This window comes from Podarcis bocagei (assembly GCF_964188305.1).
Source record: "Podarcis bocagei genome assembly, chromosome: 17".
Lineage (NCBI taxonomy): Eukaryota > Metazoa > Chordata > Lepidosauria > Squamata > Lacertidae > Podarcis > Podarcis bocagei.
This window is the reverse complement of record NC_138143.1, coordinates 32,334,305-32,346,630: the sequence shown is the minus strand read 5'-3', so window position 1 is coordinate 32,346,630 and position 12,326 is coordinate 32,334,305. Positions and strand designations below refer to the sequence as shown.

General features: G+C 42.1%; 1 protein-coding gene across 2 annotated transcripts in view; it reads right to left on the bottom strand.

Moving 5' to 3' along the window:
* Positions 1-3,289: 3,289 nt before the first annotated feature.
* Positions 3,290-12,326, bottom strand: part of KCMF1 (potassium channel modulatory factor 1) — a 44,251-nt gene continuing 35,214 nt past the window's right edge. For both annotated transcript variants that reach the window (XM_081176788.1, XM_081176789.1), the window contains exons 4-7: positions 9,500-9,601; positions 7,358-7,532; positions 6,562-6,844; positions 3,290-3,921 (exon numbers count right to left, since the gene is read on the bottom strand). In XM_081176788.1, the coding sequence (XP_081032914.1) occupies positions 3,660-3,921; positions 6,562-6,844; positions 7,358-7,532; positions 9,500-9,601 (822 nt within the window). In that variant the 3' untranslated portion in view covers positions 3,290-3,659. The remainder of the gene's footprint in view (positions 3,922-6,561; positions 6,845-7,357; positions 7,533-9,499; positions 9,602-12,326) is intronic.

Genomic DNA, 12,326 nt, shown 5'->3' with positions numbered 1-12,326 from the left:
TACTCATTTATTTTCCTGCTGCTTTTTTCACCCCCGTTTTGAAAATGCCTTTTATAGCAAAAGTTTTGTTATCTTGGTTTGGTTACAAACTTCCTCTAATACAGGTTTTGCAGAACTCTTCACCACCACCACAAATAGTCTATTAGCACTGCCCCAAGAGCTGTCTTGGGATGAGTGAAGAGATGTAGCTGGGTTGGGTGGTAACAGCTTTATGTTGCTTTGAGCAAGCAGGCTATAGGTAATTTTCATCTACGCAGATGGTGGAGGTGCTTGTAATTTGCATTGTGTGAAGACATCCTCGAAGGCAGTGATAAACTTCATAAAATAGGTAAGATTATAGACTTCTCTTTACTATCTCATTCTCAAAAAAAGCCTAACCAAAAGTTAGCAACGTGTCAGATGGGCTGGAACTTAGTTGAGTTGGTGTTGAAAGAGAAGTATGGAGTATGTCAAAATACTAAGCAAGCATTGACCAATAAATAACAGATTGTGACTACTCGCTGGAGTTGCTAAGTTGCCTCTCGTGCTAATATGGATTACTTCTGATAAAAGTAGATAAAATTACTTTCCATAAACCAGTGTTTCCCAACCTTGGGCCTCCAGCTGTTTTTGAACTACAATTCCCATCATCCCTGATGGCTAGCTAGGGATGATGGGAGTTGTAGTCCAAAAACAGCTGGGTGTGTGGGTGTGTGTATATATATATATATATATAATTTCACCGCCTAGGCACTGCCACTGGTGATCCTGTGACGTGACTTCTATACCTTTTTAAAGATCTCAAAACAGTACATAAAACATTACTTCCAACAACTGCACACTTCTTTAAAACGTAATTCTGTGCAAGAATTTAAACAGTGAACAAGTAGAGCCATCATTGGAAGGGAATCAGCACCCAATGGACAACTTTAGCACATTATTTTGTCCTGTACTGTGAAGGAAGCTTAGCACCAGGAACAAGCAGCACTCAGCAGTGCATCCAAGCAAAAATGGCCCGTGACCCATTCACCAAGAACCTCTCAGAAATGTGGAGCTAATCCCAATATTGAAGGTAGGTTGGAAGGTCCCCGAAACTGTTCGCATACAATGCCTGAAATACATTTCTGAGAAGCGCAGTGTCACGACGACTGTACTCTCAGCATCAGAATCTATACACCTACTTGCAAGTTTCACCGAGGTGTTGAAAGTGCCTTGGCTCCCCCACAAACCTCTTCAGTTAGGTGAGTGGTGAAGGCCTTTGTGGGTACAGCTGTCCATCTCTGGACTGTTGTCCCTAGAAATGCTTGGGTTAGTGCCCACACTTCTGTCCTTTTCCTGCCAAAAATGTGTTGTTTTTTTAAACAAAATTGTCAGTCACTGATAACCATTAACTGAATCTAATTTTAGTCTACTTCTGTGATAGCCATCTGCTTTGATGTGCTGAATTGTGTTGATTGGTAGTGACACTGCCAGCATAACTGAAGAGCAGGATGCCAACAAACATCTAACAAAGCCTGGAAAAACTGAAATGTAACACACCTTTGCACTCTGGGGAGTTCGCAGTAGTTGAGGCTTTAGAGACTGGATCTGAGGGAATGCTGTGGGTGCCCAAATTCAGCACAGTCTCAAACCCGTACTTCTGCCGCAGATGCCCCAACACATACAGATACTGGAGATTTACATTTTACAACAAAACAAACTCAAAAAAACCCACCAGTGTCATCTTATGAGCCAAGAACTTCTCCAGTGCAGGTCTTATTAAAATATCACTGAAAAAAGAATGCCTGGCATCAATGTGTCTGGATAACACGCCAACACCAAAGAAGAACCAACTGAACAACAGTCTTGAAAATGCTTTATTGAACTGCGTGTCTTATTGTAATGTGCAGGTGTGTTTGAAAAGACTACAGCTTGAAAACTGGTTTTGAAAATCCTCAACAATTAAAAAAAAATCCTTAGCTGGGTTAAACTCCCAAGATAACCAGAGGGCTGCTGTAAAATACCCCCTTAGAACATTCTGTTGCAGAGACTAAAAAAAAGAAGAACCAAATCTAGTACTGTATTTTATATAGAAATAACTGGAGTCAGAAACTAAAAACCAGTGGCTGGGGCTTTTTCCCATTTTCGATGAGAATCTGTCCTTTTAAAACCCCACCATACTGCTCAAGTCTGCAATTTAATTCTAAGATGCTTGCTATGTAGCAGAAGTGGAAAGGGTTGAGAGGGGAGATAAGAGATGAAGAAAGTGAGAGAACCAGAGAGAAACATGATTATTGTCTAAGCCTAGTTTAGATTTTATCAGAAGCTGTGTGCAATTTTGTCTTTATAGTCTAACTTTACATTCCCTTCCCCACCACCCCAACCCCCCCAAAACAAAAAAACCCTCCTGTCCCTGCCTTGGGACTATTATGAAAGTCTATGCACAAAACACTGTACATTTTTATACATACAGGATTAATAGTATAGGCATGTAGGTGGCATGATTCAATTAAAAAGGCTTTTTACTTTTTTTATACCAGGAAAAAAATCAAGAAATAATAAATAAAAAGGTGCTAGAATTAGCATTAAGAATGCAGTTGTAATATATTGACAAAATTTTGGGAAGTCAACCTCCTCAAGCTCTCCTGCTGCTGACATGTCTCTGCAAACTAGGTAGCAAATACATAAATAACTCAAAAACATATGATTGAGACTGTGAAGGTTTTTAAAACTAAGACAACATAATCCAGGTTAACTTTTTTTTTCTTTTAAGACAATGAGCAAATGAATAATCTACACCTGAATAAAACATGTTTTAACAGTTTGAAAATGGTTTTCTTTTAACAACCACAAAAAGGGAAAAAAACTTTTAAACAAAGTTGAACAAGTATTTTGATTATAGGGCACACAAAAAGCCCCCTTTGCCAGAAGATTTTGGCAGTGGCCTTACTTTTGTGTCTCCTAGAGATGCATAAAAAGCAGGCTGAAACTCCACGTGGATGTGCGGTGGTTAAAGAGAGCAACACAAGGGTCACACCGAGCAAAACGTCACACCCTGGAAACAAGCTGTCCCACTGCAGAGCTTGCATGATGTGCAAACGGCACATGTAATAAAAGTGGTTCAGACGTACATTATTCAAAAGCTACTTGATGGCCACACAATGCTAAGTGAGCATTAACTTCTTTGCCTTGTAACCTTTGAATAATGGGAAAGCTTTTGGGGGAGGGGGAGGGAGTCGTTTATAGTTTTACTCCTTGTATTTAAATTTTTTTAAATGACAAGGTCACTAAAACTCATGCACGCTGCAAAAAACCTCATGCAGTAAAGGTAAACCATCCAAGCAGTTTTTATTCATTAATATTCATAAATACACACAGCAGCTTCATTAGAGATTTCATTATTTTTTTTCCTCTTCAGTTTGAATGTGGAGTATTAGGAGAACCTTTTTGCATGTCAAAAAGTACAGGGCACAGAGGATTTCCCCTCTGATCTGCAACCTACATTTACCTGCTAGAAGTAAAAATTATTTTTAAGTGGAAATGATTATCATATATATCTTTCTCTCTTCCTTTGAATGTACACAATGTAACAAGAGTGACAGACCTGAAATTACAATCACCAAAACAAACCCAAGATAGTTGTTGTCCACTTTCATTGGCAAATACAGCACAGAGGACATTGTCTGCGAAGTGGGATGTCATCAAAGAGGAGGTGGACGAGGCTCGTTTCCTTTATTACTCTCTTTTAAATTTAGATTTTCTAAAGCAACATCTAAAGGCATAATATCTACACAGCCCATAGCACCAAAATCGGCAACCTCCCCACGCTCGTCCTCATCAGAGGAGGAGCTTTCTTCCCGCATTAAAGTGGACAGCAGAAGCTCTTGAACAAACAGGCTGCGGTCAGCTCGCTCACTCTCCATTGACTGACGCTCTACTTCAGACATCTTGGGATCGTTCAACCTGCACAAGATGGGGAGACAAAACAGGAAATAGCTGAAAATTCTGAGGCTTGGGAACACTGTCTAATAATCTACAAGATCATGAAAAGACCTGTGGATGTCTTGGGTTCAGAAAAGATGCATCTGATTTATTTCTACACTTCTGGGAAAGAGACGATCAGAGACTGCCAGTGATCACTCCTTGCTTATATCCAATACCCTGAGTCCCTACCACCAGCACTCTTGAGACCTTAACTGCTCCAATGCTGCTTCTTTGGAACCCATTCAGTTCCCCTGAAAAATTCTCAGGGTAGTACAACTTTAGCAAACCTGCATAGTATCTGGAGGGATTACTGCTCAGACAGTTGAATGTATTGCTGCACACGCCATTCAACTTTCCCATCTTCTGCTATCAGATAGTTTGCCACCTTGGTACTTTTTGCGTGGAAATTTAACAAAATGGAGGGTTGCTGTGACGTTCTGCTACAAAGGGAAGACCCCAGGAACCTATTCAGGAGATGAGATTAAAATCTATTTCCCAGGAATCTTCACACAGGGATTATTCTGACCCAAAGATGGTATTGGGTATCTTTTAGAATTTATCTGATCAAAAGTATAAAAGTTGCCGAGATGTAAGCAAAGAAGGAGAAGTCCTTTTTAAATGAAGGAATCACAACAAACAAGATGTTTAAAACAAGGTTCCTTCTCTATTTTTTTTAAAGAAGGCATTCCCTTAAGATAAAATTGAGGAAGGAAGAGTAATCTTACAGAGGAAGTAAGCAAGGCAAAGTTGAAGGGCCAAACTGAAGGGGCCAATATGAGTAAGTGGGAAAGTGGCTTAAGAATTCTCTTTTCAAAAATGTGGCTAAGTTTTTCAAAATATGGCAACTGTGTACATCTGTGTAGATTTGAGAGGCCCATGCCATGGTACTCCATATGTGGTCTTTTACTCCACTGGGGTTACCTAAGACTTCTAATGGTACAAAAGCAGGCTGTTGGGAGACAGTTGAAGCTGCTAATCATATGTAGTGGGACCACGAAGCAAGCAGATTGTCAGGGAACTGCCATCGGAGGAACAGGTGGGGAAAGGGCTCACGGAGGCTGGGAGGGACTCAGCAGCTGAAGCAGGGACCAGCAGGGGGAGAGGTGAGTCTCTGGTGGAAAGTCTCACGGAGGCTGAGAGAGACTCAGCAGCCAAAGCAGGAACCAGCAGGGAAAGAGGTGGAACTCTGAGGGAAAGCGAGCAAGAGGGAGGGCTCAGGGACACGTCCAGCGAGAACAGTGGGGGGGGTGTCTGAAGCTCCCATAGGGAGACCCATTCCTCGCCGGAAGCTGTCACGCCGTGAGTCCAGAAGACGTGTTTCCGTTAAGGAGTTTTTATGCTGGAAACGATTCCGAAAGCAACCACTGTCGGAATCTGCAAGTGACTAGAGCAGACATGTCCGAGGAGCTCTGTCACAGACAGAGGTTTGTGGATTTGCACAAACTCTGAGGGACTACGATTTTACACACAAGCAGCTCATCATCCCATCACACAGATGATTATTAGTCTCAGTTCTACAGGATCTAACTTTCCATTTAGGCTTTATATACTATTTCAAAGTTAGCATATAATGTAAATTGTGACAGCAAAGTTGACCATAACTTGAAACTGACAACACACTCAGTCTCCTTCAGTAAAATAATGTCTTTGGAAGAAGTCAGAAGAAATGAAAATGATTTTAAAATAACATAATATTTAAAATATGATAATCAGTCTACAGTGGAGGACCATTATTAATTGGTTCCCTTTTGTTCTATATTATGAGTTCTCATAGAGATTTTGTTTAAAGAGAATTAAAGAGTAATTTAAGAGAAATATTTGATGAATCCATTACTATCTCGGTATTTCTACTTTACAACAGATACAATTTTTGTAATGCGTAGATTTGAGAATATGTATATGAAGGAATTAATTTGTTGTAATATATTTTGATTCATAATATTTTTTAAAAATATGCCAGCATCTTGGAATTGAGAGTTAAACATAATGAATTGCAGTTACAGATAGGTAGCCGTGTTGGTCTGCCATAGTCAAAATAAAAAAATTCCTTCCTGTAGCACCTTAAAGACCAACTAAGTTAGTTCTTGGTATAAGCTTTCGTGTGCATCTGGTATAAGCTTTCGTGGGTGTCTGAAGAAGTGTGCATGCACACGAAAGCTTATACCAAGAACTAACTTAGTTGGTCTTTAAGGTGCTACAGGAAGGAATTTTTTTATTTTGATAATGAATTGCAGCTACACATAACAGCACTGTGTTAAATGGCCCTCAGATTGCTCAGTAATTTTCTTGATTTTTCCAGGAATGCGAATTGCAAGAAAAACTTGTATTCAACGCCTACTTTTAAATTACAGTTTGAGCCACTTTAAAACTCTATCCCCTCTCTGCCCTTTGCCACTTAAGCCAACAATTTCATTTTAATAGATACAAGCAGTAACAGAAAAGGCACAAAAGTTTACGTGTGCTTGGTTGCAGATAATGACTCCTGAAGGAGGTGGCTAAAAAGCAGCTTGTGGGAAGGAGGAACATGCCATCAAAATACACAAATTTCAAAAGCGGGGATGGATTCCTGGAGTGATTCAGAACCAATAATTGCAATTCCGACCCTCTAGAACGAGTTACCTTGTAAGGAGGAACTGAGAGTTCTGGATAGCCTGCTGACTGTTTTCTGTGTTGGATGTGTTGGTTGTTGCTGTGGATTGTGTAATAGTGGTGGTGACGCCGCTAGTGTTGGCGCGCCTTGTCGCGTTACGTGCAGTCTCCAGTTGTTGCCGTGCTGCCTGTGCATGCTGCCGTTCTAACTGCAGTTGCATCTGCAGTTGCTGCAACTGAGACGCGGAAGGGCCAGAGGAATTGAGCTGTCCCCCTGCAGAACGCCTCACACCGGACAACTGAGATAAAAGCTCTGCCAATATAAAAAATGGATTCAGGAATTAAGAGTGAAATCTAATGTAACCAAACAGTCCTCTGCCACTACCACCTCACTCTCCCACAGTATCTATTCCATAAGCTTCCCATTTTGCTACTACAAGGTAAAACAGACGAAGGTATACTCATAGTCCCTAAAATGCAGCCCCAATGATCCCCTACCCTGACACATCATTAGTGTTTTAACAGCACAGTAGTACATTCAACAAGCCCTGAGGATACTTTTGAAGTGGCCGGAATTATTGCTCAAAGCAGCAGTTCCTTAAAACTTTCTCAGCCAGCCCAAATAGTTCATCGTTGCAGCAACTTCTTAAAAATATAAACATCCATGTAGATGTTTAAAGCTCTGATTCACTGAAGACTATTCTAGAGGGAACAGAGATAAAATCTAACAACAGATATTCCTGCTTTTGGGGGGTGAGGTGGAAGAATTTAAATCATGCAAGTGCACAAAAATACAAAGGGATATGTAAATATTCACAAATCTTACCAGCTATAGGATCCATGGCTTCCCTATTGCTTGGAGAATATGAACTCTGCGAAGATGAAAAACCACCAGTGGAACTGCTAGTAAAGTGCATGTTGGATCTACGTGCGCGAGGGCCACCCAAACCCCGGCCTGGGTGAAACATTCTACGTACATGCCGAACACCACTGGATTCGTCGTAAGCAATGAGTTAAGGGAAGGAAAGTGTCAACACGCAAACAGGAATGCCTTAGCCACTAAGACAATGCACTTGTAAAGAACAGGCGCAAAGCTTCCTTCTTAGTTTAGAGGAGCAATGACCACATTCAAGGCTAGCCAGCCCTCCAAGGCCCGTGAACTACACTCACCAGGCATCCATACTGTATGCAAACACACCTCCCCCCCCCCCAGCAAGCTCTTGTTAATTGGAACACACCACTCTCGTGGCCAGCACTGGGCTGAGAGGCCTAAATCTCTCCTCCCAGCCTAGTGCTGCAATCATGGCATCTGAAGAGCAGACACAGCAATTTCCCTCCCCATTGCATTACTTGCGTGGGAGGAATGGAACACCAGACTTGGTGAAAGGGCCCAATTATTTGACACAATTATGGTCACATAGAGCAGATGCACCGAGTATGCAGACTCTGCTTAGTGTAAACGCTGGCATCCCAAACGTGTTGAGTTTGGGGTGTGCTTCTCTGGTAGAGTTAGAGGCATGCTCCAGCTTGCCTGCCCCCAATGCTAAAATACAATGGTTCCCAATTAGCTAAGTATTGTGGATTTCTTGTTATTTAAAAGTCAAGCCATGGGTGCCCCCTACTTTGGAAAATTTTGATTATCTCCAAGGTAGTTTTTGTTATGTGAATGGTGCCACTGACCCCCTGGGTGGGTTAGGCAATTCCCAATTGGGAACCACTGCTATTTTGTGTCTTCTCAAGCTTAGCTTGGTGTGAACCAAGCACAACCCCAGTAACTAGCAAGGTTAGTTACCCTAACCATAGCAAATTACCCTAGCAGTTGCATTTCTATCTTCAGATCCCCTTATCTAAAAAAAATCACACTGGGTGTATTAAAAACAATTTTGCACAATATTAGCAGTATAGATGCAAAGAGCAGAGCAATGTGCAGCAAATGCCAAATCCAGAGGAAGAACTGTGAGGGGAGAGAGACTTTGTTTGCTATCAGGGGGTGGCTAGTTTCACCCGCGTTGCCCCAGTTCCAGCCCAAGGAACCTTCAGAAGGGAGTTGCTCCCCTGGGTGTTATAGGTATGTGTATTTTAATGAGCCGAATACAGTAAAAGATTATCAGTCATGGGGGTAGGGAGTGTGTATTTGTTAAATCATATATTTTTGCATTAATTGTGATATTTATGCCAACGGAATTACAGGCTATTCTTGTAATTCTTCTGAACGCTTTCTTGGAGCATTCCCAAAGCTTGAGGAGAGGTTACTTGCTCAGACAGAATGTATTTTCTTTCAAATCTTCCTCAAAAGAAAGGAAAATACCGTATTTTTCGCCCTATAGGACGCACTTTTCCCCCTCCAAAAATGAAGGGGAAATGTGTGCGCGTCCTATGGGGCGAATGCAGGCTTTCGCTGAAGCCTGGAGAGAGAGAGGGGTCGGTACGCACCGACCCCTCTCGCTCTCCAGGCTTCGTGGACCTCTCCGCAAGCAGCGGGAGCGCTCCCGCTGCTTGCGGAGAGTTGCCTGCATGCCAAAGCCTGCGCGCGCTGAGATCAGCGCGCCCAGGCTTCGCGGACCTCTCCGCAAGCAGCTGGAGCCAGCGCTGGGCTCCCACGGCTTGCAGAGAGCTGCCTGTTTGGGGGCTGGGGTCGGGGGAAGCTCGGGCCTCCCCCGCCCCAGCCCCATGCCTGGGGGGGGAAATAATTTTCCCCCTTTATTTCCCCCCCAAAAAACTAGGTGCGCCTTATGGGACGGTGCGTCCTATAGGGCGAAAAATACAGTAAATCCTATCAGTTTATACTAGCCAATAGTGGTGCAATTAACATGAAGTGCTCCAGAGTTTCTCTTGCTTATCTAGCTATTCAAAGAAAACTATGTAACACACTAACAAAAGCACCTATTTCAGAATCAACATGGGTGGCTATTAGTATAGAAAGCAAAAAAATTCTTCAGTTGCTGCTTCTTGACTTGGGCAAGGATATTAAATCTCTTGGAGCTCTATGTTCCAGTGTAAGATGAGCTGCAAAGTCATCCGTAACATGATTGGGATCTCCTCCTGGTAACGCTGCACATATCGGACAAATCTGTAATGACAGAAGAAAGGCCATAGGAGCAAGTGTCTTCAAGGCCCCCCAAAAAATGACCAACACGCTGAACAGAAGCTACTACATGCTGAGAAAATAGCAGCCCTCGTACAACTCACCCTCCAGTTCATAACGATTCTCAAGACCAGCCTTCCAAATAATCAGGAAGTCAGGGAAAGCCCCCATTCATTCACCTGATTGTCGCCTGAGCACTGCTCCCCTCCTTGCTGCCAGTACAAACAGGAAGGAGCTGCTATCATACAAACAGGTACAGCCCTGTGCCTTTCATGCTCCTGGACAGGGAAGAGCCAAGATGAGCAACTGTCCTTGATACTTCATAGTTTCTTCACAAACCACGGCTCTTAAGGCAACTGCTTCTTTTCTGACTCCCCCAGACGTAACACGGAGCACTTTGTGTCTAAAAGAAGGCAAAAGAGCAGGGAGCTTCCATGGCACTGCTATGGAGACAGAGTGTAGGATGGTATATTCTTCCTTGCTAGAGAGGAAGTAGTTCATCAGCTCCACCTAGTTTATCCTGGCAAACTCCAGGGGAGGGGGATTGCTTGGACTGATTCTCTAGCCATCTCTCCCTAACAGAACTACTTTTGGTCCCTAACACTCTGCTACCGAGAAAGGGTAGGAAAGAAATATAGGGTCAGTCCAGGCAACTGGGGCACATCCTTCCAAGCAGAATTCTGTATGAGAGCGCTTCATTCTGGAGGTTTGCACTCGCCCCCCCCCCGCCCCCCACTCCTCTCTAGAAAGGCAGAAAAACAGACAGCCTAGTAAGCAGCCTTGAAAGCAGAGGATCTTCATTCTGGAGGCAGCACACAAGAGCTGTTTCTCCTTTCCAGGAGGAGATGAGGAGAAAAGCAGATGACCTACCACTTGTACTAATATTACAGGACAATACTAAACACAGGGCTGTCTTGTCTGAAAACAATTATTACCCCAGCCAAGAGGTTATTTTCAAGCCAGATAAAAGTACTGAAAGTAGGACTTGTACAAGAAACAAACAAAACTACAAAGCAGATGCAACATCAAATATATTTCCCAGATGGATAAATGGGTGTTTACCATGAGTGTCCATTTGTTAAAAGTTTTAGTTCTGTTTTAAAGGCATCTGTTCTTTTTGTGTGCTTTAACTGTTTTTAATTATCCTATGTGCAAATTGCCTTGATTCAGTGGTTTAGAAGGCAATACATAAAACAATTGTAATAATAATTGGAAACATGGAACACAGCAGCCACTTTAGACAGAAAACAAACGATTACAAAGGGAAGATTTAACAGCACTTGTGTTTCAATAAATATGAGTGATTTGATTTAGCTCAATCATTTTACTAAAGGGACGGGAAACAGCTTCAGCCATGTCGCCATACTTTTAAGCTTGCTGTGTCTTCTTGTGCCATTCCGTTTTCAATAATGAGAAGTAAAATGAACAAAAAATGCAGACTTATCTGACTATGCAAGAACATGCACTGACACATACGAAGTTTTGCTGCCCAATATTTCTTCCCGAGAAGGTTAATATTTCTTTCTGCAGAGTCTCTTTAAACCCAAGGTATTTTATAAATGACAAATAATCCTGTGTGAGTTTGTCCAGGAGACCAAAACATACAAGACTTCAAAGCTTTTCTGTGCCACACCTATTGGTGCATCAAATCTGATGAATACAATTTAAATAAACCTATATACAAGTTCTGGTTTTGTTAGGCAGTGCTCAGTCACCTCTGCCCCTTCCGGTCTTCTCCTTTGCTGTTACCTGAACTGCCTTTGCTAAGTCACCCGTTTGGAGCATAGGGGAAAAACCTTAAGAGCTGCCTGCAAGCAACCTGCCACATTTGCAGAGACACGAGAGACTTCTAAGTGAATGAGACAGGATTATGGATCCTCTGATTACTTCTGGAATAAGCCTAACCTCCCTACGGCATTGCACAGAAAACTCTCAAGAGCAATGCCTGGGATACCAGGAAGAATGGAGCACTTTGCTAAGCACTATCATCACCATTCAGACTGGTATAGTATTTCACATCTATGAAACATTACTGCCACCCTGTGGAATCAATCCTAACTATGTTACGGGCTGAATTGTAAGATCAGTAGTGCTGCAAGGTTTAATTGGTAGATTAGTCAATGAAAGCTTGAACTCTGAGTATTAACTGAACCTTTCAATAAGGTATACAAAAACCTCAACTGCAGAAAGGTGTGCTTGGTTATATATTTGGAACACCTCGCTATAAGGACAATAATGGAACAGATGTTCTTCGTCCAGTATTTCAAGCCAGCATATGGAGGTTTTGATAATGTGCATATTTAGTTAACACATAATCAATTAAAAGGAAAATGATGAATCAGCTGAACATTCTTTAACTGAAAAGTAGCAAATTTCAGCACCAAATTTCTTATTTAAACCTGGACTTGGAAGCAAAATTTGTTTTATTCTCCAACCACCAAACTGTCCACAAGCTGATGAACTCAGAATATGCTGATTCAATGGCAACACTATATAGGTACCTTTGCCTAGGTAAAAGTGAAACTGCACCCTACTAAGCTCAAGCCTGCGATGTTAACAAAAGAACAGGGATCTTACTGTAACCAAAGCACAGAAAATGAGAGAACCAGGTTTCCTCTGATGCCCCCCAAAAGAAATCACAACCCAAATATTTTTGAAGATTCTCACATGCATGCTATCCTCTGAAAGCTAGCATATTGCATAGTTAAGA